The 25,581-nt window shown below is 48.2% G+C and overlaps 1 protein-coding gene across 3 annotated transcripts; it reads left to right on the top strand.

Annotated features, from left to right (window-relative positions):
* Positions 1-1,174: 1,174 nt before the first annotated feature.
* On the top strand, positions 1,175-22,349 carry znf609a (zinc finger protein 609a). Of its 3 annotated transcripts, none has more exons than XM_034534762.1 (9): positions 1,175-1,631; positions 9,276-10,077; positions 11,325-11,556; positions 11,866-11,953; positions 14,441-16,541; positions 16,900-17,290; positions 19,383-19,697; positions 21,050-21,119; positions 21,533-22,349. In XM_034534762.1, the coding sequence occupies exons 2-9, from the start codon at positions 9,382-9,384 to the stop codon at positions 21,540-21,542; spliced, it is 3,903 nt and encodes a 1,300-aa protein (XP_034390653.1). In that variant the 5' UTR covers positions 1,175-1,631; positions 9,276-9,381; the 3' UTR covers positions 21,543-22,349. The 3 variants fall into 3 exon arrangements, with proteins under 3 accessions (XP_034390653.1, XP_034390654.1, XP_034390655.1); XM_034534763.1 differs by having other exon boundaries at positions 1,176-1,631; positions 21,050-21,128; XM_034534764.1 differs by lacking the exons at positions 1,175-1,631; positions 9,276-10,077 and adding an exon at positions 10,518-10,638.
* The last annotated feature ends 3,232 nt before the right edge of the window (positions 22,350-25,581 follow it).

The following is a 25,581-nucleotide window of genomic DNA, read 5'->3' as shown; positions in this document are numbered from 1 at the left end:
ACTCCAGTCCAGTGCCTCTACGTCAGTCCAGGTCCAGGTCCTCTACTCCAGTCCAGGTCCAGGTCCTCTACGTCAGTCCAGGTCCAGTGCCTACTCCAGTCCAGGTCCAGTGCCTCTACTCCAGTCCAGGTCCAGGTCCTCTACTCCAGTCCAGGTCCTCTACGTCAGTCCAGGTCCAGTGCCTCTACTCCAGTCCAGTGCCTCTACGTCAGTCCAGGTCCAGGTCCTCTACTCCAGTCCCAGTGCCTCTACTCCAGTCCAGGTCCTCTACTCCAGTCCAGTGCCTCTACTCCAGTCCAGGTCCAGTGACTCCATTGATCCAGTCCAGGTCCACTGCCTACCCCAGTCCAGGTCCAGTGCCTCTACTCCAGTCCAGGTCCAGTGCCTCTACGTCAGTCCAGGTCCAGGTCCTCTACTCCAGTCCAGGTCCAGTGCCTCTACGTCAGTCCAGGTCCAGGTCCTCTACGCCAGTCCAGGTCCTCTACTCCAGTCCAGGTCCTCTACTCCAGTCCAGGTCCAGTGCCTCTACTCCAGTCCAGGTCCTCTACGTCAGTCCAGGTCCAGTGCCTACTCCAGTCCAGGTCCAGTGCCTCTACTCCAGTCCAGGTCCAGGTCCTCTACTCCAGTCCAGGTCCTCTACGTCAGTCCAGGTCCAGTGCCACTACTCCAGTCCAGTGCCTCTACTCCAGTCCAGGTCCAGGTCCTCTACGTCAGTCCAGGTCCAGGTCCTCTACTCCAGTCCAGGTCCTCTACTCCAGTCCAGGTCCAGGTCCTCTACTCCAGTCCAGGTCCAGTGCCTCTACTCCAGTCCAGGTCCAGGTCCTCTACTCTACTCTACTCTACTCCAGTCCAGTGCCTCTACTCCAGTCCAGTGCCTCTACTCCAGTCCAGGTCCAGGTCCTCTACGTCAGTCCAGGTCCAGGTCCTCTACTTTAGTCCAGGTCCAGGTCCTCTACTCCAGTCCAGTGCCTCTACTCCAGTCCAGGTCCAGGTCCTCTACTCCAGTCCAGGTCCAGTGCCTCTACTCCAGTCCAGTGCCTCTACGTCAGTCCAGGTCCAGGTCCTCTACTCCAGTCCAGGTCCAGGTCCTCTACGTCAGTCCAGGTCCAGTGCCTACTCCAGTCCAGGTCCAGTGCCTCTACTCCAGTCCAGGTCCAGGTCCTCTACTCCAGTCCAGGTCCAGTGCCTCTACTCCAGTCCAGGTCCAGGTCCTCTACTCCAGTCCAGGTCCAGTGCCTCCATTGATCCAGCGTTCCGGGCTTTGGTTGCATTGTACCCGAACAGCCATTTCTCCCACGGCGCTGTTGGTCTGTCTGTAGCCGTCTGTGCGTCTGTTGACGGGGGGAAGAAGCCCCTGGGAATACCCGCATCCAGCCATGGCCGACCCGGGACTGCTTTTAATCTGGACCAGGCCCCTGAAGTGACTCCCGACATGTCAGGGCTCCCCGCTGCGGGATGTGACCGTGTGACGGGCCAGTGAACTGGGAGCACGTTGGCCGCTTCGATCCTCCGGTTTCTCGGGAGCTTGTTTATAAAACTGTTGTTCGGGTTTTTCTGAACCGGGATTACCGGGGGACCCCTATGGAGTGCACGTGAGCGCCGTCCGGAGCGGAATCTCTAACCACCGGGAGGTGAGTGGCCGCGTTGGAACCGGAGGGATTTTAATCACTTTTCTTTTCCCCTTTTTTTTTTTTTCCTCCTCTGGTGTTGAAACGCGGGATCCCGCTAGCTCGTCCCCGGTTAGCCGGTTAGCCGGTTAGCCGCTGTCTTTGTCTGGAGCCACCCGGGAGGCGACGTGTGCGTCCATTACCGGACACGTCCCCGTCTGACCTGCTTGTGCCTCCTTTTTTCTCACCTCCACCTCCTCACACCTTTTAATGCGTTTTCATTAACGGGGTCTCCGTGTGTCCGTGTCACGGTTAGCCGCGCTGTTGTTGCTAAGATACAGCGACCGTTGGATGTCGTCTTTAACCGCCCGCACGGGTGCGGCGGTGTGTTTTCAAGCTGTTTATAAACGTTTTAGAAACTCTGAATAAGCTTTTTATCTGTATAACAACCTAGTTGATCCTCGTATTAGTGTGGTTCGGCTGCAGAACAGCGATGAACGGGGTTATTTTGGGTGTTTTGGGGACATGTTGTCCGCTTGTCCGATAATGGATCCATCGTTTTAACCGCATCGGTTAATTGTCCATCGCGCGACGGATTAAGACGTCGGGTCAACTGTTCATATTCGCGTTGTTGTGTGTCCGGGTTGTTGCCCCGTGTGTCGGCGGTAGAAGTCGGTTGTGCTTGTTGTGAAATGTTCGGGTTTTATCGTACAGTTACACGAACGTCGCTGGGCCGTCAGAGCGTCCGATATTGGACGCAGTTAGCCTCCTAGCGGGCCGCGGTGGGGCCTCGGGTCACAGCTTGAGCAAACACGGCTGCATATTAGTCGGTGTTGCGCCCTAAAGTGGATGTTAATGTGTGTTTGACGGTTATAATATATATATAAATATATATATATATATATAAATTTATATATCGGTGTTATTGTACGTGTTAGCTTAATGCTAGAGGAAGGCAGAGCTAACACCAGGGCCTCTTCAGCTAATAGTAGCTGGGTTAGCTACAATAGCTAGGGTAACTGGGTTAGCGACATTAGCTGGATTAACTGGGTTATATGGGCTAGTTAAGGTTAACTACATGATCTGGGTTAGCTAGGGTAGCCTAACCCCCGCCATCCTTATCATTATTAGCCTTTAATGCATCATCTTTGTTTACGGAGTCAAAGTCCATGTATGTGTACATACACATGATTATGATTACTATCCTCACGACCTAAACATTCATCAGTAAGGTGACTAAACAATGCTAACGAATGATATAAATACCTGAAGCAGGTACAATTTTATTTGTATCTTGCAGCAGATTTGATACATAAAGTGATGTATTAGTTGCTGATATGAAAGCATGCTCCTCCTAATATGTATATATCTGTCTAGTAAGCCCAGGGACACGTCTGGTTGGAGGTGTGAATGTGTGACTGACAGTCGGCTGGCTTCTTGTGTTGACCCTCTGATTCAATCTGCTTCCTCCAGGATCGCTCCTCAGTGTTTTCACTGCTGTCGTCTTCTGGCGTGCACGAGGAACAGATTCTCACAGACATATCCCTCATTATGAATACATTTTACAGGGCAAATGCACTCCATATTTAACTTCCTATATACATGTATATCCACACATTCATTATTTAGATAGACACTTTACTGCAGCATTTATACAGATGGGTAAAGCAATAGTAAATATAAAAATGCACAATATGCAAAAAATGGAATACAATATATATTATAAATTAAGGAACAAAACAATTGTGCGTAGATGTAAACAAAAACAGTCAACAGTGTGTAACAGTGTTATTTCTTGTCTATACAACTTACAGAAACACTTGACTTGTATACATTCATATACACACCTATGTGTGTCCATCGTAGTCCTGTTGTATTCTCCTTGTTGTCCTTGAATCTGAATCTAGTTAAACGTTGCGTAACAGTGATACTCCTTAACTAGCTAGAGCCCGCCTATGCTACGCTAGCTACTAAAGGTGTACTAAATGTATTGTAATGATTGTAACCACGGCGTTCCCTCATTTCATCCTGAGTTATCCTTTTTATCCTGATGACCCACAGACACGGTTTGTCTTCAAAGTAGCATCACAAGTGTCCATTGAACCCTTTAAAATCGTGTGCGTGCGTGTGTGTGCAAACCTCCTCCACTTGTCCCGTGGAGTTAGACGTAATCTCCTCCCCGGCTCCAGATGACGTCATATTACTCTGATCCTTATGTGATGTTGCGTCACTCAGGTGTTTCCAGATATTTGACTCAGTTGGTTCCCGTGTTGTTGTAGCTCAGTTTTCTGTGCCGTTCATGTGTGAATCTCCCGGCTGCATCAGATGCCGTACGGCTTCGTGCGCGTTCCACCGGCTCAGAGCCCCGTGGCGTCCACCGGACACCGGAACGTGAGGCCGAGTTCAGCCTCTCGCTTCCTTCTGATTGGCCGCCTGTCCCGAGGTTAACGTGCAGGATATTTCAACTTTGAAGCCGTTTAATAGAAAAACTCACGGATCAGATCTCAGATCAGCACCAAAATCGATAATAACTATTGATCAATGATGATCCATAATGTTATTTGATTACAGCAGGTGGTCGACAAGGATTCCAGAATATTTATCTAATGTCAGTAAAACCATCAGAAATACTAAATATTATGTCTTCAAAATTAGTCACGATTCAAATAAGTCAAAAATATATTGTGATAACTATACAAATGATATTGGTTATTTACTATATAAAAGTACAACAGTTAGTATTTCTGATGGTTTACTGACTTCAGAGCTTCTCATGCTCAGACAGGAAGCTGAAGGTGTGAGGCCTGCTTCAGAGCATCCACTTCCTGTTTCCTTTTTGTTATTTATATTATGAGAGCGTGTGTGTGTGTGCTGTCCCTGGTGCTGATTGACAGACGATATGTCTGAGTGTTGGAACAGACAGCAGAGTATTTATTGATCCTAATCGCCGTCGTTCATTGAAGACGTCTGCGTGAGAGTGCTAAAACGCACGTTTGTCCCAGCCGTCCCTTGAACGTTGCAGTGACTCTGGATGAATGCGGTCCAGATGTTTCCTCCTTGAAGATATATCCTCTGACTTCAAACTGCAGCTCAGACATCTGAAGCCGCCGTTAAATCCTCCTCTTCCTCCGCTGTAAGCTGGTATATGAGAACCACACATACAGCCAGAGAGGTATGTGTATATATATACATATATATATATATATATATATATATATATATATATATATATATATATATATCCATCCATCCATCCATCCATTATCAGCTCTTATCCGGGGTCGGGTCGCGGTGGCAGCAGGTTCAGCAGGCCGACCCAGGCTTCCCTCTCACCCGCAACACTTTCCAGCTCATTCTGGGGGATCCCGAGGCGTTCCAAGGCCAGCCGGGAGATATAATCCCTCCAGCGTGTCCTCGGTCTTCCCCGGGGCCTCCTACCAGTTGGACGTGCCCGGAAAACCTCTAATGGGAGGCGTCCAGGAGGCATCCTGACTAGATGAACCACCTCAGCTGACTCCTTTGGACACGAAGGAGCAGCGACTCGACTCCGAGCTCCCCCCTGATGTCCGAGCTCCTTACCCTATCTCTAAGGCTGAGCCCGGCCACCCTACGGAGGAAGCTCATTTCGGCCGCTTGTATCCGAGTTCTCGTTCTTTCGGTCACGACCCAGAGTTCGTGACCATAGGTGAGGGTTGGAACGTAGACCGACCAGTAAATGGAGAGCTTTGCCTTCCGGCTCAGCTCCCTCTTCACTAAGACGGACCGGTACAGCGCCTGTTTTACTGCTGCAGCCGCACCGATCCGCCTATCGATCTCCCGCTCCACCTTACCCTCACTCGTGAACAAGACCCCGAGATACTTGAACTCCTTCGCTTGGGGTAGGCAGTTTGCCCCCACCTGGAGGGAGCAATCCGCCAGAGCACCATGGCCTCAGATTTGGAGGTGCTAACTCTCATATATATATATATATATATCCCCTCTCTTGAGGAGAAGGCCTCCAGCCTCTCTTGGTGATGAGGACGTGGGTTTAGACGTCTTCATGAGACACATGGAGGAGGAGGTGAAAGTGTTGAGGTGATTATGGGATTTACAGCCCAGAGGAAACACAGTGGGCGAGCAGAGCTGTCATACTAGGTCCTTTCACAGCTTATATATATATATATATATATATATATATATATGTATGTATATATATATATATATATATATGTATGTATATATATATATATATATATATATATATATATATATATATATATATATATATATATATATATATATATATATATATATATATATATATACATATATATATGGCCCTTTATGAAATTATAGAACCAGAATAAAGACAATTCTTGACATTGTTTTGCTATTTTACCGGTTCTAACAATATCAAACTCCTATGAAGAGGAGAAATAAAACCCAGTGTTGTGTGTCGGCCACATTGAGGTCAATGAAAGCTACGGCCCTCTAGAGAGGCCCTGAAGCCCACGTCAAAATAACACTTATTAAAACATGCATCACCTCAAACTCCAAGATAAGAGGTGTTCCCTTGAAAGGTTGTCCACCGACCCCTGTATAGGTGAACAAGTACTAGTACTCATAAATACTAGTACTAGGTGAACGAGTGCTGATAAATACTTCACCATACTCGCATAATCATTATGAATATTATTTAAAGTATTTTAATTATCACAGAAGGCGGAGCAGCCTCAGTGTTATCAGTAAAGTTGGATATTTAGTCTTTTATTCTTACAGCATTATAGCAAGGAGAACTTCCTCCACCACCTCCTTCAAATAAATGCAGAGAAGAAGTTCCCCAATGTGGGATCAGAAAAGGATACATTATTATTATTATTATTATTATTATTATTATTATTATTATTATCTTCTACCTCCTTCACCTCGACCTACTTCCTCCTTCACCTCAACCTACTTCACCTCGACCTACTTCCTCCTTCACCTCGACCTACTTCCTCCTCTACCTCCTTCACCTCAACCTACTTCCTCCTTCACCTCGACCTACTTCCTCCTTCACCTCAACCTACTTCCTCCTCTACCTCCTTCACCTCAACCTACTTCCTCCTTCACCTCGACCTACTTCCTCCTTCACCTCAACCTACTTCCTCCTTACAAAATGCTTATTGTTGGTTTTCATAACTGAACTGTAGTTTATTATAGTGTGGTTGTGGTCACATGACTACTTGTCTTCTATAAAGAACACAAGAGGCATTAAATAGTGCCGTTTAATGTTTAAAAGGTTTCATCAGGATGTGACTAAAAGATTGTAATAAATATGCAGCTTTTGCATCTTATTTTAACCAGCGTTACTTTGTTATCGTCCTCGATTGATGAGGACATATTTATTTAATTAGTGATTTGTTGTACATGTTTACCTGATTTAATCGGTCACTATTGATATTGGTTCACATATCGCAGACGTCGGCCGTGGTTTCATTTTTCTTGGGTTGGATGTGGTGGATCTCCTCTTTCTGACGAGGGCGTGTCTCTCTATCTCTAGACGAGGGCGTGTCTCTGTATCTCTAGACGAGGGCGTGTCTCTGTATCTCTAGACGAGGGCGTGTCTCTGTATCTCTAGACGAGGGCGTGTCTCTGTATCTCTAGACGATGGCGTGTCTCTGTATCTCTAGACGAGGGCGTGTCTCTGTATCTCTAGACGAGGGCGTGTCTCTGTATCTCTAGACGATGGCGTGTCTCTGTATCTTTAGACAATGGCGTGTCTCTGTATCTTTAGACGAGGGCGTGTCTCTGTATCTCTAGACGATGGCGTGTCTCTGTATCTTTAGACGATGGCGTGTCTCTGTATCTCTAGACGAGGGCGTGTCTCTGTATCTCTAGACGATGGCGTGTCTCTGTATCTCTAGACGAGGGCGTGTCTCTGTATCTCTAGACGAGGGCGTGTCTCTGTATCTCTAGACGATGGCGTGTCTCTGTATCTCTAGACGAGGGCGTGTCTCTGTATCTCTAGACGAGGGCGTGTCTCTGTATCTCTAGACGAGAGCGTGTCTCTGTATCTCTAGACGAGGGCGTGTCTCTGTATCTCTAGACGAGGGCGTGTCTCTGTATCTCTAGACGAGGGCGTGTCTCTGCATCTCTAGACGAGGGCGTGTCTCTGTATCTCTAGACGATGGCGTGTCTCTGCATCTCTAGACGAGGGCGTGTCTCTGTATCTCTAGACGAGGGCGTGTCTCTCTATCTCTAGACGATGGCGTGTCTCTGCATCTCTAGACGAGGGCGTGTCTCTGTATCTCTAGACGATGGCGTGTCTCTGTATCTCTAGACGAGGGCGTGTCTCTGTATCTCTAGACGAGGGCGTGTCTCTGTATCTCTAGACGATGGCGTGTCTCTGCATCTCTAGACGAGGGCGTGTCTCTGCATCTCTAGACGAGGGCGTGTCTCTGTATCTCTAGACGATGGCGTGTCTCTGTATCTTTAGACGAGGGCGTGTCTCTGTATCTTTAGACGATGGCGTGTCTCTGTATCTCTAGACGAGGGCGTGTCTCTGTATCTCTAGACGAGGGCGTGTCTCTGTATCTCTAGACGAGGGCGTGTCTCTGTATCTCTAGACAAGGGCGTGTCTCTGTATCTCTAGACGATGGCGTGTCTCTGTATCTCTAGACGAGGACGTGTCTCTGCATCTCTAGACGATGGCGTGTCTCTGTATCTCTAGACGAGGGCGTGTCTCTGTATCTCTAGACGATGGCGTGTCTCTGTATCTCTAGACGATGGCGTGTCTCTGTATCTTTAGACGATGGCGTGTCTCTGTATCTTTAGACGAGGGCGTGTCTCTGTATCTTTAGACGATGGCGTGTCTCTGTATCTCTAGACGATGGCGTGTCTCTGTATCTCTAGACGAGGGCGTGTCTCTGTATCTTTAGACGAGGGCGTGTCTCTGTATCTTTAGACGATGGCGTGTCTCTGTATCTCTAGACGAGGGCGTGTCTCTGCATCTCTAGACGAGGGCGTGTCTCTGCATCTCTAGACGAGGGCGTGTCTCTGTATCTCTAGACGATGGCGTGTCTCTGTATCTTTAGACGATGGCGTGTCTCTGTATCTTTAGACGAGGGCGTGTCTCTGTATCTTTAGACGAGGGCGTGTCTCTGTATCTCTAGACGAGGGCGTGTCTCTGTATCTCTAGACGAGGGCGTGTCTCTGTATCTCTAGACGAGGGCGTGTCTCTGTATCTCTAGACGAGGGCGTGTCTCTGCATCTCTAGACGAGGGCGTGTCTCTGTATCTCTAGACGATGGCGTGTCTCTGTATCTCTAGACGAGGGCGTGTCTCTGCATCTCTAGACGAGGGCGTGTCTCTGCATCTCTAGACGATGGCGTGTCTCTGCATCTCTAGACGAGGGCGTGTCTCTGTATCTCTAGACGAGGGCGTGTCTCTGTATCTCTAGACGATGGCGTGTCTCTGTATCTCTAGACGAGGGCGTGTCTCTGTATCTCCTCCTCCTCCTCCTCCTCGTCCTCCTCTTCCCCCTCCTCCTCGTCCTCCTCCTCTTCCTCTTCCCCCTCCTCGTCCTCCTCCTCCTCCTTGTCCTCCTCGTCCTCCTCCTCTTCCTCTTCCCCCTCCTCGTCCTCCTCCTCCTCCTTCCCCTCTTTCTCCTCCTCCTCTTTGTGTAACCTGTGGTCTGTCCCGTGTGCAGGAGGCAATGTGGGGAGCTGGGCGGTGGCGTGTGTCCGGGCCCTGAGGAGGCGCCCTCCTCTGGCCCTCCTCTGGCCCTCCTCTGGCTCCGGGACGCTCCCACTAAGATGTCCCTCAGCAGCGGCCCTGCAGGTGGGAAAGGTGTGGACTCCAACGCGGTGGACGCGTACGACAGCGGCGACGAGTGGGATATCGGCGTAGGCAACCTGATCATCGACCTGGACGCCGACCTGGAGAAGGACAAGCTGGAGATGTCGAGCGGTAAGGAGGGGGGCGGGGGCATGGCCGCCCCCGGCACCGTGGCCTCGCTACCGGACAATATCAAGTTCGTGAGCCCTGCAGGAGTCGCGCAGGGCAAAGAGAGCAAATCCAAATCCAAACGTAGTAAGAACTCAAAGGAGGGCGCTAAGGCCCCGGTCTCGGACGCAGCCAAGAAAGAGGTTCGGGGTCGGCCCCCCGGGGACCCACTGACCCAGAACCCCAACTCTACTACACCCCCAAGGGGGGCCGACAAGTCTGGTAAGCTCTCCCGCGCCCTCCCTGCTGTGAAAAAGGACAAAGACGGGGTTTCTGGGAAAATTAAGAAGGAAAAAATGGAGGTCACAGCCTCGGGAGGGCTCGGTGGCGAGAAGGACGGCGTGGCCCCCCTCGGGCCGGCGGGGGCAGCGCACACCGGCGGCCCCTTCGAGGGCCAACAGAACCCTGAGTCGATCGCGGTGGAGCAGCTCGGCAACTTGGCGCTGGACCCGCCGGGGGAAGGCGAGCCTGAAGAGCTGGAGGAGGGGGAGGCGGTCAGTGTGAAGGTAAGGGTGTGTGTGGGTGTGGGTGTGTGTTTGTGGGTGTGGGTGTGTGGGTGGGTGTGGGTGTGGGTGTGTGTGTGGGTGTGTGGGGGGGGGCTCTGGAAGCCAAGATGAGGTCATATAAACGCTGTTGGAGGTTAAGAGGCCACGTGGTGCAGAATATTCATCTTGTTGTTGGATACTTGCTGAAGTAGCGTTCAGGATCAGCTGTAGCTCATCGAATCCTCACGTGAACCCAAACCTGGTGTTACATTGACTGCAAATCTTGATCCCATATTTCATATTTGATGAAATCTTCATCAGCGGCGCTAATCGTTCAGCAGCAGCTCTTTAAAAGAGGAAACGCTGCCCCGAGCCATCTTTTTTATATTCTTTTTATTTTTGTAGATTGGACAAAGTCGCAGCGGTTCTCCTCGTGACGAGTGAGCTCTGCGTGAAATGGCTGGAGTTTCCCTTTAAGGCAGGAGTCGGTCTGAACCCTCTGTGGGACCCTAGACCTGCTTCTTAGAGGACAGGGATCCTTAATGCTTAGCAGAGGAACGGAGCATCATCTGGGAGTTGTTGGTGAGATTCTGACGTTTATTTGGCCTGAAGACAGACGAGTGTTTCCTAAGAAGGGAAAGCAGGAGATCAGGAAACTATCCACAGTCCTTTGATTTCCAGATGGAAGTAGTTTTATTATTTTCTTGGTGTTCAGCTTGTGCCTCCACCACAGCTGCAGCTCCATTGAGCTTGTATCGGCCATTCAGAGCTGGCAGGCGTCCAGCAGCCTGGAGGTCCAGCTGGCCCACCTCCTCCTCCTCCGTCCGTCACACACACTTTACCTCCGTCACCTCCGTCCTCTGGGATGCAGCAGACGCTGGTGTCCCCGTGTCTTGACCTTACAATGGCCACCTTTAAACGGGAATAATGAGTCTGTTCTCGTTTGATGAGTCTGGGATACTTGACACATTTAATGTGTATTTGATGCTTTAAGTTGGTGATTATACGTCAGTACAACTATCTATATTTCACGTTCCCGGTGGGTGTTGGCCTCCGCTAGGGCTGCTCTCGGATGAAAGCAGCAGTTATTGATTTGTTATTTGCTCATTGATCAATCCTTCGATTACGAACATTCATGGAGGAAGATCTGCTCTCTGCTCCTTGTTGTTGCCCTCCGTCCTCTCCATGTCTGCGTAGTGTCAGAACGTATGACCTTTGGTTCCATATTGTGATGTAATAATCTCGTCTTCTCCCCCCCCCACCCCCAGATGGAGTCTCCTGTCTCCACTCCTGCTCCTCCTGCTCCTCCTCTCCACCTCCTCGCTCCCCTCCCCACCAGCAACATCTCGTCTCCCTGCGAGCAGATCATGGTCCGCACGCGCTCGGTGGCGGTGAACACGGTGGACGCGGCACTGGGGACGGAGCCGGAGTGCCTAGGACCCTGTGAGCCAGGCACCAGCGTCAACCTGGAGGGCATCGTGTGGCAGGAGACGGAGGACGGTGAGCAGTTCACAGATGTAGCATATTTTATTTTATTTATTTTATTTATTTTATTTATTTTATTTATTTTATTTATTTTATTTATTTTATTTATTTTATTTATTTTATTTATTACCCTTTTTTTAAATATTTTTATTTTTAAGAACCAGTATTAGCCAATATATAACCAATATTATATTATAAAATAATAAAACTACTTCCATCTGGAAATCAAAGGACTGTGGATAGTTTCCTGATCTCCTGCTTTCCCTTCTTAAGAAACACTCGTCTGTCTTCAGGCCAAATAAACGTCATGGTTTGTGTCTGCAGGCATGCTGGTTGTTAACGTCACCTGGAGGAACAAGACCTACGTGGGAACCCTACTGGACTGCACCCGGCACGACTGGGCCCCTCCCAGGTACCAAGAACGCCAGTCGGGTCTGGTTCAAGCTCTCATGCTGCGTTCACAAGTAGATCCCACGCAAAGTCAATGCACAGACAACAATGGATGCGGATGAAGCACATTTTTGCCGTGCGAAATGACGCAAAAAGCAAAAGATTCGCCTCATTCGCCCAACGCTGAGTTGTGAAAGCAAATCAGCGTTGAGACGCCCGTCATCACTGCCTGAATCTAACTGGCTCACTGTAATAAATCACATCTATCTATCTATCTATCTATCTATCTATCTATCTATCTATCTATCTATCTATCTATCTATCTACCTATCTACCTCTCTATCTATCTATCTATCTATCTATCTACCTATCTACCTCTCTATCTATCTATCTCTCTATCTATCTATCTATCTATCTATCTATCTATCTATCTATCTATCTCTATATCTATCTATCTCTACCTATCTATCTCTACCTATCTATCTCTCTCTCTATTATCTGTCTATCTCTCTACCTATCTATCTCTCTACATATCTCTCTTCCTATCTATCTACATATCTATCTCTCTAGCTATCTATCTACCTACCTATCTCTACCTATCTATCCATCTACCTATCTATCTCTACATATATATCTCTCTACATATCTATCTCTCTACCTATCTATCTACATATCTATCTCTCTACCTACCTATCTCTCTATATATCTATACATCTATCTACCTATCTATCTATATCTACCTATCTATATCTACCTATCTATATATCTACCTTTCTACCTCTCTACCTATCTCTCTACATATCTATCTACCTATATCTATCTACCTATCTATCTATCTACATATATATCTCTCTACCTATCTCTACCTATCTATCTCTCTACCTATCTATCTATCTACATACCTATCTCTACCTATCTATCTCTACATATCTAACTCTCTACCTATCTATCTCTCTACCTATCTCTATATCTTTCTATTTCTACATATCTATCTCTCTACCTATCTATCTATCTACATACCTATATCTCTACCTATCTATCTCTCTACCTATCTATCTATCTACATATATATCTCTCTACCTATCTATCTATCTACATATATATCTCTCTACCTATCTATCTCTACCTATCTATCTATCTACATATATATCTCTCTACCTATCTATCTCTACCTATCTATCTCTCTACCTATCTATCTATCTACATATATATCTCTCTACCTATCTATCTCTATCTATCTATCTCTCTACATATCTATCTATCTACATATATATCTCTCTACCTATCTATCTACCTACCTATCTACATATCTATCTATCAATCTATCTCTCTATCTGTCTATCTCTCTACCTATCTCTCTATCTCTCTATCTATCTACCTACCTATCTATCTATCAATCTATATCTCTACCTACCTGCCTTTCTACCTCTCTATCTACCTATCTAGCTCTCTACCTATCTATCTATCTATCTACCTATATCTATCTATCTACATATCTATCTACCCATCTATCTATCTACATATCTATCTCTCTACCTATATCTCTACCTATCTATCATCTACATATCTATCTCTCTACCTATATCTCTACCTATCTATCATCTACATATATATCTCTCTACCTATCTATCTCTCTACCTATCTATCTATCTACCTACCTATCTATCTCTCTACATATCTCTATACCTATCTATAGAGATATACGGACCTATATATATCTCTACCTATCTCTCTACCTATCTATCTCTACCTATCTATCTCTACCTATCTATCTACCTATATCTCTCTCTTCCTATCTATCTATCTACCTACCTATCTATCAATCTATCTCTCTACCTATCTACCTTTCTACCTCTCTATCTACATATCTATATCTACCTATCTATCTAACCATCTATCTATCTACATATCTATCTCTCTACCTATATCTCTACTTATCTATCATCTACATATATATATCTCTCTACCTATCTCTCTCTACCTACCTATCTACCTACCTATCTACATATCTATCTACCTATCTATCTACCTATATATATCTTTCTACCTATATCTCTCTCTACCTATCTCTCTACATATCTACCTATAGATCTCTCTACCTATCTATCTATCTATCTATCTACATATATATATATATATATATATATATATATATATACCTATCTATCTACATATCTATCTATCTACCTATCTATATCTCTATCTATCTATCTACATATCTATCTACCTATCTATATCTCTACCTATCTATCTATCTACCTTTCTACCTCTATCTATCTATTTTACAGGATATTCAACCTTTGTTTTCATTTAAGACTTGTTTCTCTACATTTGTTTAAAGGTAATAAAGTAGTTTATGAACATGAGATATGAGTTTACACATATTAATAATAATTATAATCCCTCGTCGTCTTGATTTTGCAACAAACGGCACAAATAAGTGGGCGGAGCTTTAGAGGTTTGTTGGTCAAATAAATTTAAGATCCTCCTCCTTATCTTCTGTCCTCAGGTTCTGCGAGTCTCCCACCAGCGACGTGGAGATGCGGACCGGCCGCGGTCGGGGGAAGAGGATGCGTCCCGGCGGCAACACGCCGCTCAACGACAACAGCAACTCCTCGGACAACAGAGGCAGCGGCGGCGGCAAGACGCGCGGCGCCGCCGCCAACAGCAAAGGACGGAGAGGAAGCCAGACGGCCGGCGCTGCCGAGGACGCCAAGGCCAGCCCGTCCTCCGCCAAGAGGAAGACCAAGCCCGCCTCCGACATGGAGCCCACCTCCAGCTCGGAGGACACCAAGGCCTCCAAGCGGATGAGAACCAACTACACCGGCGGCGCGCTGCCCCTCCCCGGAGGTAATTGTGACCGCCTGCCCCCCCCGCCGCTGGACCGGACCTCCCCCGTGCTCATCGACTGCCCCCACCCCAACTGCAACAAGAAGTACAAGCACATCAACGGCCTCAAGTACCACCAGGCGAGAGCGCACAACGACCACGACATCCGATTCGACCAGGACGGCGACAGCGAGTACGGGGACGACCCCACCCTCCAGCCTGACCCCGCCTCCTGCAATGGCGCCTCCATCTCCCCCGCCCGCTCCACCACACCGAAGGGACGGGGGTTCGACGCCCCGTCCCCTTCGCCGGGGAAGCCGACGTCCAAGGGAAGGAAGAAGGCGGGCGAGGTGGAAGGGGCGGAGCCCGAGGGGACGGACGGAGGCGAGGAGGCGGGGTGTTTGTCGGACGAGGCCAGCAACGACGGAATGGACGACAGGAAGTCGAAAAAGATGGCAGCCGGGGCCAAAGCTGATAAACTTCCCCAGAAAGGCCTGAAGCAGGGGCGCCCCCCCGCCCCCAACACCCCCTCACCCTATGGCATGCAGGCGTCCTCCCCCGCGCTGGCCTCAGTGGTACAGCCCGTCCCCAAGAGCCCTCAGCTGAAGAGCATCCAGTCCAAACCGCCTCCTCTGGCGGACCCCGCCTCCAGCCCCACCCCCACCAAGGACAAAAAGAAGAAGGACAAGAAGAAGAGGGAGGGAGGGAAGGAGGGGGACAGCCCGAAGGGGAAAGGGGGGAGGCCGGAGGAGGGGAAGAGCCCGTACTCTGACTCGTCCGATGCTTTGCTCAACGGCTCCACGGAAGCCCAACAGAGCCGGCTGGCCAGCATCAAGGCCGAGGCCGACAAGGTGTACAGCTTCTCGGACAACGCGCCCAGCCCATCCATCGGCGTGGGCAGCAGGATGGAGGCCGGGCCCCACCTCAACGGGGCCGACCAAACCGGCAGCCCCGCCTACTCCGACATCTCCGACGCCGGGGAGGACGGGGAGGGGAAGGCGGAGGGGGTGAAGGTCAAAACCGAACCCGACCAGGGGCCTCGGGAGGGGGCCAAGAAGGCCCTGTTCCCCCCTCAGGCTCCCAGCAAGGAATCGCCATACTACCCCAACTACGACTCCTACTACTCCCCCAGCTACCCCAACCCCAGCCCGGGTACGGCGCCGGCAGCGCCGCCTCACGTGGAAGGAGCTCAGGTGAAGGTGAAGAAGGAGAAGGAGGAGGAGCCAGAGGTTGAGGAGGAAGTGAAGCTGAAGGTGGAGCCTCAGGAGGAGAGGAATGTGGAGCCGGGGCCCCAGCAGCTGTCGGTCATCCAGCAGCGCTCCAACATGTACGCCCAGCCTTTGTACTACAACCAGTACTACGTGCCCCCCTACTCCTACTCCCCGGACCAGGCCTACCACGCCCACCTGCTGGCCTCCAACCCCGCCTACCGCCAGCAGTACGAGGACCGGCAGCGGCCGGTCGACAAGAAGGCCGAGGGCAAAGAGCGGGAGGCCTGTGTGAAGGAGGAGTGGAAGCAGAAAGCCTCGGGGCCCCCCACACTGTCCAGAGCCCCCAGCCTTGCCGACCTAGGCGCCAAGGGGGGGCCCAACCCCAGCAAGCCCAAAGAGCCCCCGCCGGCTGCGGAGCAGTCCAAGTCGGTCATCATGGCGAAGGTGGAGGACCAGAAGGCGCCCGCGGCGCAGTGCGAGGGTCTGAAGATGAAGCTGAGCGAAGCAGGGCATCATGGGAAAGAGGAGGCCAAGTCGGCAGGTGTGGAGCCCGCCATGTGGTACAGACAGGTAACTGCAGCTCCCAGACGAAATATAGAGTTTACATTTTAATGGTTTAAAAACACGTTGACAATTATGATGACTTGATTTATTCCCTCAGTAAACATTGTAAACATTAGTTTTTGGTCTCAATCTCTAGTTTCAAGTCTTCTTCAATACAGAATGATGTTCATTTAGTAAATTATGGTCATTTAGAGTCAAACAGACCATAAAGCAGGGGATGCTTTAGGGGCGGGGCTACAAGGTGATTGACAGGTCACTACTTCACTCCAGATCTCTGTGAAATCTCTGTTTCTGGCATTAAGTGTTAACCCGATCCAAATGAAGATGCTGTCGGCCATCTTTCCTGACGTCTCTTCTCCTGCAGGAGCCGGACTCGCGCTTGTGGCCGTACGTCTACCCCAACAAATACTCCGAAGCCCCTAAACCTCAGGAGGAGGACCACCGGTGGAAGGAAGACCGGGAGAGGGAGCGCGACCGGAAGGGGAAAGAGGAGAGGCCGCGGCCGAAGGAGGGTCTCCAGAAGGAGGAGGCCAAGGAGGGGGCGGAGGGCAGGACTCAGCTGCCTCCGGAGGAGCACCGGGGGGGAGGGAAAGAGGCGCGCCCCCCCCCACACATGCAGTTCTCCTCCCCGCTGGCCCAGCACCACCAGGGCTACATGCCCTACATGCACGGGCCGTACGCCTACAGCCACGGCTACGAGCCCAGCCACCCAGGCTACCGGGGCATGCCCTCCGTCATGATGCAGAACTACCCTGGTAAGGGGGGGGGGGGGCTGATTATTGATCTAACACCAGGTAGAGAGGGTGAGATCCCGGAGACGCACAGATCGATTGGCCGCTTATTACGTTATAATTTGTTCCCATAATGCAACTTGGCGTGAACATGAGTACTGGCTGAAGGTAAATGATAACGTTCTCGTGATGCGTTCAGGCTCTGCTCAGTGAACACGAGTACTGGCTGAAGGTAAATGATAACGTTCTCGTGATGCATTCAGGCTCCGCTCAGTGAACACGAGTACTGGCTGAAGGTAAATGATAACGTTCTCGTGATGCGTTCAGGCTCTGCTCAGTGAACACGAGTACTGGCTGAAGGTAAATGATAACGTTCTCGTGATGCGTTCAGGCTCTGCTCAGTGAACATGAGTACTGGCTGAAGGTAAATGATAACGTTCTCGTGATGCGTTCAGGCTCTGCTCAGTGAACACGAGTACTGGCTGAAGGTAAATGATAACGTTCTCGTGATGCGTTCAGGCTCCGCTCAGTGAACACGAGTACTGGCTGAAGGTAAATGATAACGTTCTCGTGATGCGTTCAGGCTCAGTGAACATGAGTACTGGCTGAAGGTAAATGATAACGTTCTCGTGATGCGTTCAGGCTCTGCTCAGTGAACATGAGTACTGGCTGAAGGTAAATGATAACGTTCTCGTGATGCGTTCAGGCTCTGCTCAGTGAACACGAGTACTGGCTGAAGGTAAATGATAACGTTCTCGTGATGCGTTGAGGCTCCGCTCAGTGAACACGAGTACTGGCTGAAGGTAAATGATAACGTTCTCGTGATGCGTTCAGGCTCCGCTCAGTGAACACGAGTACTGGCTGAAGGTAAATGACAATGTTCTCGTGATGCGTTCAGGTGTAATCCAGTAAAATGTAGTGTTGGTGATGAACTAGAATAAATCAGAATATAAAATAAATATTAAAGATGAATTATTTTTAACTTCCTAATGCTCTGAACACTGAGAACAAATATAAATATAATATAATAAATATAATAACTAATGATGAATATAACATAAAAACGTCATTAACACTGAGAACAAATATAATATAATATATTTAATTTAATTATTAACTTCATAACCACTGAGAATGAGTGTTTGAATGAATCATTGTATTTAAGTAGTGCAGGTGAACTAGACCTCCAGGTGAACTAGACCTCCAGGTGAACTAGACCTCCAGGTGAACTAGACCTCCAGGTGAGCTAGACCTCCAGGTGAACTAGACCTCCAGGTGAACTAGACCTCCAGGTGAGCTAGACCTCCAGGTGAACTAGACCTCCAGGTGAACTAGACCTCCAGGTGAACTAGACCTCCAGGTGAACTAGACCTCCAGGTGAGCTAGACCTCCAGGTGAACTAGACCTCCAGGTGAACTAGACCTCCAGGTGAACTAGACCTCCAGGTGAACTAGACCTCCAGGTGAACTAGACCTCCAGGTGAGCTAGACCTCCAGGTGAACTAGACCTCCAGGTGAACTAGACCTCCATGTGAGCTAGACCTCCAGGTGAACTAGACCTCCAGGTGAGCTAGACCTCCAGGTGAACTAGACCTCCAGGTGAACTAGACCTCCAGGTGAGCTAGACCTCCAGGTGAACTAGACCTCCAGGTGAACTAGACCTCCAGGTGAACTAGACCTCCAGGTGAACTAGACCTCCAGGTGAGCTAGACCTCCAGGTGAACTAGACCTCCAGGTGAACTAGACCTCCAGGTGAGCTAGACCTCCAGGTGAACTAGACCTCCATGTGAACTAGACCTCCAGGTGAACTAGACCTCCAGGTGAGCTAGACCTCCAGGTGAACTAGACCTCCATGTGAACTAGACCTCCAGGTGAACTAGACCTCCAGGTGAGCTAGACCTCCAGGTGAGCTAGACCTCCAGGTGAACTAGACCTCCATGTGAACTAGACCTCCAGGTGAACTAGACCTCCAGGTGAGCTAGACCTCCAGGTGAGCTAGACCTCCAGGTGAGCTAGACCTCCAGGTGAGCTAGACCTCCAGGTGAACTAGACCTCCAGGTGAGCTAGACCTCCAGGTGAGCTAGACCTCCAGGTGAACTCTCCCTGTCTGCCCTCAGGCTCCTACCTGCCGGCCGGTTACTCCTTCCCCTCGTACGGGGCCAAGGTGTCGGGGGGGGAGGAGGTGGAGAAGCCCTCCAGGTCCAGTCCCACGGTGAAGCCGCCCGGCGAGGCCAAAGCTCTGGAGCTGCTGCAGCAGCACGCCAGCCAGTACAAGAGCAAGTCCCCGTCGGTCCAGGACAACAAGACCCCCCACGACCGGGACCGGGAGGGAGACCGGCCCCGGACCTCGCCCTCCCAACGCATGTTGCCTTCCCATCACCACCTGGGCTACCCGCTGCTGTCGGGACAGTACGACCTGTCCTACGCCTCAGGTGAGACACCGAGACACCTGTCTGTCCGCTCAGGTGAGACACCTGTCTGTCCGCTCAGGTGAGACACCTGTCTGTCCCCACAGGCGAGACACCTGTCTGTCCCCACAGGCGAGACACCTGTCTGTCCGCTCAGGCGAGACATCTGTCTGTCCGCTCAGGCGAGACACCTGTCTGTCCCCACAGGCGAGACACCTGTCTGTCCGCTCAGGCGAGACATCTGTCTGTCCGCTCAGGCGAGACACCTGTCTGTCCCCACAGGCGAGACACCTGTCTGTCCGCTCAGGCGAGACATCTGTCTGTCCGCTCAGGCGAGACACCTGTCTGTCCCCACAGGCGAGACACCTGTCTGTCCGCTCAGGCGAGACATCTGTCTGTCCGCTCAGGCGAGACACCTGTCTGTCCCCACAGGCGAGACACCTGTCTGTCCCCACAGGCGAGACACCTGTCTGTCCGCTCAGGCGAGACATCTGTCTGTCCGCTCAGGCGAGACACCTGTCTGTCCCCACAGGCGAGACACCTGTCTGTCCGCTCAGGCGAGACATCTGTCTGTCCGCTCAGGCGAGACACCTGTCTGTCCCCACAGGCGAGACACCTGTCTGTCCCCACAGGCGAGACACCTGTCTGTCCGCTCAGGCGAGACACCTGTCTGTCCGCTCAGGCGAGACACCTGTCTGTCCGCTCAGGCGAGACATCTGTCTGTCCGCTCAGGCGAGACACCTGTCTGTCCGCTCAGGCGAGACATCTGTCTGTCCGCTCAGGCGAGACACCTGTCTGTCCCCACAGGCGAGACACCTGTCTGTCCGCTCAGGTGAGACACCTGTCTGTCCGCTCAGGCGAGACACCTGTCTGTCCCCACAGGCGAGACACCTGTCTGTCCGCTCAGGTGAGACACCTGTCTGTCCGCTCAGGCGAGACACCTGTCTGTCCACTGGGTGTGTCCTTTCCTGTGTGGATAACTAATGAATCTCTCTCCCCTCTCTCTCTCTCTCTTCCCTCTCTCCCCCTCTCTTTCTTTCCTCTCTCCCCCCTCTCTCTCTCTCTCTTCCCCCTCTCCCTCTCTCCCCCCTCTCTCTCTCTCTCTTTCCTCTCTCCCCCCCTCTCTCTCTCCCCCCTCTCTCCCTCTTCCCCCCCCCCCTCTCTCTCTCTCTCTCTCTCTCTCTCTCTCTCTCTCTCCCCCCCCCCTCTCTCTCTCTCTCTCTCTCTCTCTCTCTCCCCCCCCCCTCTCTCTCTCTCTCTCCCCCTCTCTCCCTCTTCCCCCTCTCCCTCTCCCCCCCCCCCCTCTCTCTCTCTCTCTCTCTTCCCTCTCCCCCCCCCTCTCTCTCTCTCTCTCTCTCTCTCTCTCTCCCCCCCAGGCCTCTCCTCCTCAGCCATGGTTGCCAGTCAACAGGCCTCCGCCCCGTCCATGTACCCCCCCGCACGGAGGTGAGAACGGTAAGACTCAGCTGTGTGTCAGAACCTAAAAGAACCTATCCAGCTTTTATTGTGAAAGGGAAGGAGGGATCAGGTCTGAGCTTCCTTTGAGGTTCAGACTCTGGTTCCTCCAACGTGATTGGTTGATCAACCTCGATCCCGTCAGCTTTATTCGTCCTTTTAACCAGACCAGATCCACTCCTTCTGTTCGTTCCTTTCACAATAAAAGCCCTGGACATATAACATGATATAATATGAAGATGAAAAGCTGTGAACGGGGAGCTGAACCCGTGAGGTTCTGTTTCGGGGGTTTTGGACGGTTAAGTAACGATTCTGACTCCAGATCAGCTCCAGCACCATAAACACTGAATGCACCTGCAGTGATATTTGTATGTGTTTTCTAAGCCTGCCTCTCCCGTCCGTAGGCACACGTGATTGGCCGACCTCCATCCTGCCCAGAGTCATGTGACCGGATCACATGAGGAAGCGTTTCTGTTTCGACATCAGTTCAATGGTGTTTGTGTACGTTTGATTTCTCTGCCTGGACGTCCAGCCGGCTGCTCCGCCCCCACCCGCTCTGCCGGACTGCTGGGTTGAATTCTGCTGGTCCTGCTGTTTCCACTGGTTCTGCTAGTTCTGCTGGTTCTGCTGGTACCACTGGTTCTACTGGTCGCAGACGGTTCCATGGTGCTCGGGTGGGCGGGCAGCGGAGGTCTGGGCTCGGGGACAAAGAGGACCTGGTGGGTGGAGACGCGTTGAGGTGCTGCCGGTGGTTCAGAGGAGCAGCTGTTGTTGTGGAGGCGGGTCGAGAGGGGAGGAGGGGCGGAGCAGTCACTTCCTGTCAGTCGCCACACAGTTACTTATTTTCTCCTCACATTTCTGCGACCCCTCTCCCTCCCAGCCGTGACCTTTGACCTCTGTGAACTCCACCGGACGCCGTCACACCTTCAGCTGGAAGCTTCTCAGCTTCACAGAAGAAGAAGAAAAAAATACTGTGGACAGAGGAGGACGGACCAATCAGAGGGCATCCTCAGACTCCTGCTCCTCCTCAGTGTGTAGCCGTACTGTACTCTGTGTGTGTGTGTGTGTGTGTGTGTGTGTGTAAATACTGTACAGAGGAATTATTTTAAAGAGCCTGTTGGATGCTGTTGGATTTCCTACTCTTCTTTTTGTCTGGTAGCCTCTGCCTCTGTTTTTCTACTGTTGTTGATCTGATATTAAACCTGTAGCTGGTGGAACGGCGCCGCGCTCTGACTCCTCCTTCTTTACGGCGATGTTGACGAGCACGTTTCAACCTAAAAGTATTCCGTTATCAAAGCTGTTTCCAGACCTTTTAAAGCGACACTTTATTCAAAAATATAAAAGCATTAAAAAACAACTTCCAGACTTATATTAACGTTTGTTTTTTATCTGTCTTCATCTTTGTTTATATCTGTCTCTCTTTGTTTATATCTGTCTTCATCTTTGTTTATATCTGTCTCTCTTTGTTTATATCTGTCTTCATCTTTGTTTATATCTGTCTCTCTTTGTTTATGTCTGTCTCCATCTTTGTTTATATCTGTCTCTATCTTTGTTTATGTCTGTCTCCATCTTTGTTTATATCTGTCTCTCTTTGTTTATATCTGTCTCTATCTTTGTTTATGTCTGTCTCCATCTTTGTTTATATCTGTCTCTCTTTGTTTATATCTGTCTCTATCTTTGTTTATGTCTGTCTCCATCTTTGTTTATGTCTGTCTCTATCTTTGTTTATATCTGTCTCTATCTTTGTTTATGTCTGTCTCTCTTTGTTTATGTCTGTCTCCATCTTTGTTTATGTCTGTCTCCATCTTTGTTTATATCTGTCTCCATCTTTGTTTATGTCTGTCTCCATCTTTGTTTATATCTGTCTCTCTTTGTTTATGTCTGTCTCCATCTTTGTTTATGTCTGTCTCTATCTTTGTTTATATCTGTCTCCATCTTTGTTTATGTCTGTCTCTCTTTGTTTATGTCTGTCTCCATCTTTGTTTATGTCTGTCTCCATCTTTGTTTATGTCTGTCTCCATCTTTGTTTATGTCTGTCTCTATCTTTGTTTATATCTGTCTCTCTTTGTTTATGTCTGTCTTCATCTTTGTTTATGTCTGTCTTCATCTTTGTTTATGTCTGTCTCTCTTTGTTTATGTCTGTCTTCATCTTTGTTTATGTCTGTCTCTCTTTGTTTATGTCTGTCTCTATCTTTGTTTATGTATGTCTTCATCTTTGTTTATATCTGTCCATCTTTGTTTATATCTGTCTATATCTTTGTTTATATCTGTCTTCATCTTTGTTTATGTCTGTCTCCATCTTTGTTTATGTCTGTCTCTATCTTTGTTTATATCTGTCTCCATCTTTGTTTATGTCTGTCTCCATCTTTGTTTATGTCTGTCTCTATCTTTGTTTATATCTGTCTCTATCTTTGTTTATATCTGTCTCCATCTTTGTTTATGTCTGTCTCCATCTTTGTTTATATCTGTCTCCATCTTTGTTTATGTCTGTCTCCATCTTTGTTTATATCTGTCTCTATCTTTGTTTATGTCTGCCTCCATCTTTGTTTATGTCTGTCTCCATCTTTGTTTATATCTGTCTCTATCTTTGTTTATATCTGTCTCCATCTTTGTTTATATCTGTCTCCATCTTTGTTTATGTCTGTCTCCATCTTTGTTTATATCTGTCTTCATCTTTGTTTATGTCTGTCTCCATCTTTGTTTATATCTGTCTCCATCTTTGTTTATGTCTGTCTCCATCTTTGTTTATATCTGTCTCTATCTTTGTTTATGTCTGTCTCTCTTTGTTTATATCTTTGTTTATATCTGTCTATATCTTTGTTTATATCTGTCTCCATCTTTGTTTATATCTGTCTCCATCTTTGTTTATGTCTGTCTCTATCTTTGTTTATGTCTGTCTCCATCTTTGTTTATGTCTGTCTCCATCTTTGTTTATGTCTGTCTCTCTTTGTTTATGTCTGTCTCCATCTTTGTTTATGTCTGTCTCCATCTTTGTTTATATCTGTCTCCATCTTTGTTTATATCCGTCTCTCTTTGTTTATATCTGTCTCTCTTTGTTTATATCTGTCTCTATCTTTGTTTATGTCTGTCTTCATCTTTGTTTATATCTGTCTCCATCTTTGTTTATGTCTGTCTCCATCTTTGTTTATGTCTGTCTCTCTTTGTTTATGTCTGTCTCCATCTTTGTTTATGTCTGTCTCCATCTTTGTTTATGTCTGTCTCCATCTTTGTTTATATCTGTCTCTCTTTGTTTATATCTGTCTCCATCTTTGTTTATGTCTGTCTCTCTTTGTTTATATCTGTCTCTATCTTTGTTTATGTCTGTCTCTCTTTGTTTATATCTTTGTTTATATCTGTCTATATCTTTGTTTATATCTGTCTCTATCTTTGTTTATGTCTGTCTCCATCTTTGTTTATATCTGTCTTCATCTTTGTTTATGTCTGTCTCCATCTTTGTTTATGTCTGTCTCCATCTTTGTTTATATCTGTCTCCATCTTTGTTTATATCTGTCTCTATCTTTGTTTATGTCTGTCTCCATCTTTGTTTATATCTGTCTCTATCTTTGTTTATGTCTGTCTCCATCTTTGTTTATATCTGTCTTCATCTTTGTTTATATCTGTCTTCATCTTTGTTTATGTCTGTCTCCATCTTTGTTTATGTCTGTCTCTCTTTGTTTATATCTGTCTCCATCTTTGTTTATATCTGTCTTCATCTTTGTTTATGTCTGTCTCCATCTTTGTTTATGTCTGTCTCCATCTTTGTTTATATCTGTCTCCATCTTTGTTTATGTCTGTCTCTCTTTGTTTATATCCGTCTTCATCTTTGTTTATGTCTGTCTCCATCTTTGTTTATATCTGTCTTCATCTTTGTTTATATCTGTCTTCATCTTTGTTTATGTCTGTCTCCATCTTTGTTTATACCTGTCTTCATCTTTGTTTATGTCTGTCTCCATCTTTGTTTATGTCTGTCTCCATCTTTGTTTATATCTGTCTCCATCTTTGTTTATATCTGTCTCTATCTTTGTTTATGTCTGTCTCTCTTTGTTTATGTCTGTCTCCATCTTTGTTTATGTCTGTCTCCATCTTTGTTTATATCTGTCTCTATCTTTGTTTATGTCTGTCTCCATCTTTGTTTATATCTGTCTTCATCTTTGTTTATATCTGTCTTCATCTTTGTTTATATCTGTCTTCATCTTTGTTTATATCTGTCTTCATCTTTGTTTATATCTGTCTCCATCTTTGTTTATGTCTGTCTCCATCTTTGTTTATATCTGTCTTCATCTTTGATTATATCTGTCTTCATCTTTGTTTATATCTGTCTCCATCTTTGTTTATGTCTGTCTCCATCTTTGTTTATATCTGTCTCCATCTTTGTTTATATCTGTCTTCATCTTTGTTTATGTCTGTCTCCATCTTTGTTTATGTCTGTCTCTCTTTGTTTATATCTGTCTCC

Source organism: Cyclopterus lumpus, chromosome 6, assembly GCF_009769545.1.
Source record: "Cyclopterus lumpus isolate fCycLum1 chromosome 6, fCycLum1.pri, whole genome shotgun sequence".
NCBI lineage: Eukaryota > Metazoa > Chordata > Actinopteri > Perciformes > Cyclopteridae > Cyclopterus > Cyclopterus lumpus.
Note: the sequence above shows the minus strand (reverse complement) of the source record. Positions and strands in the feature narration are given on the sequence as shown.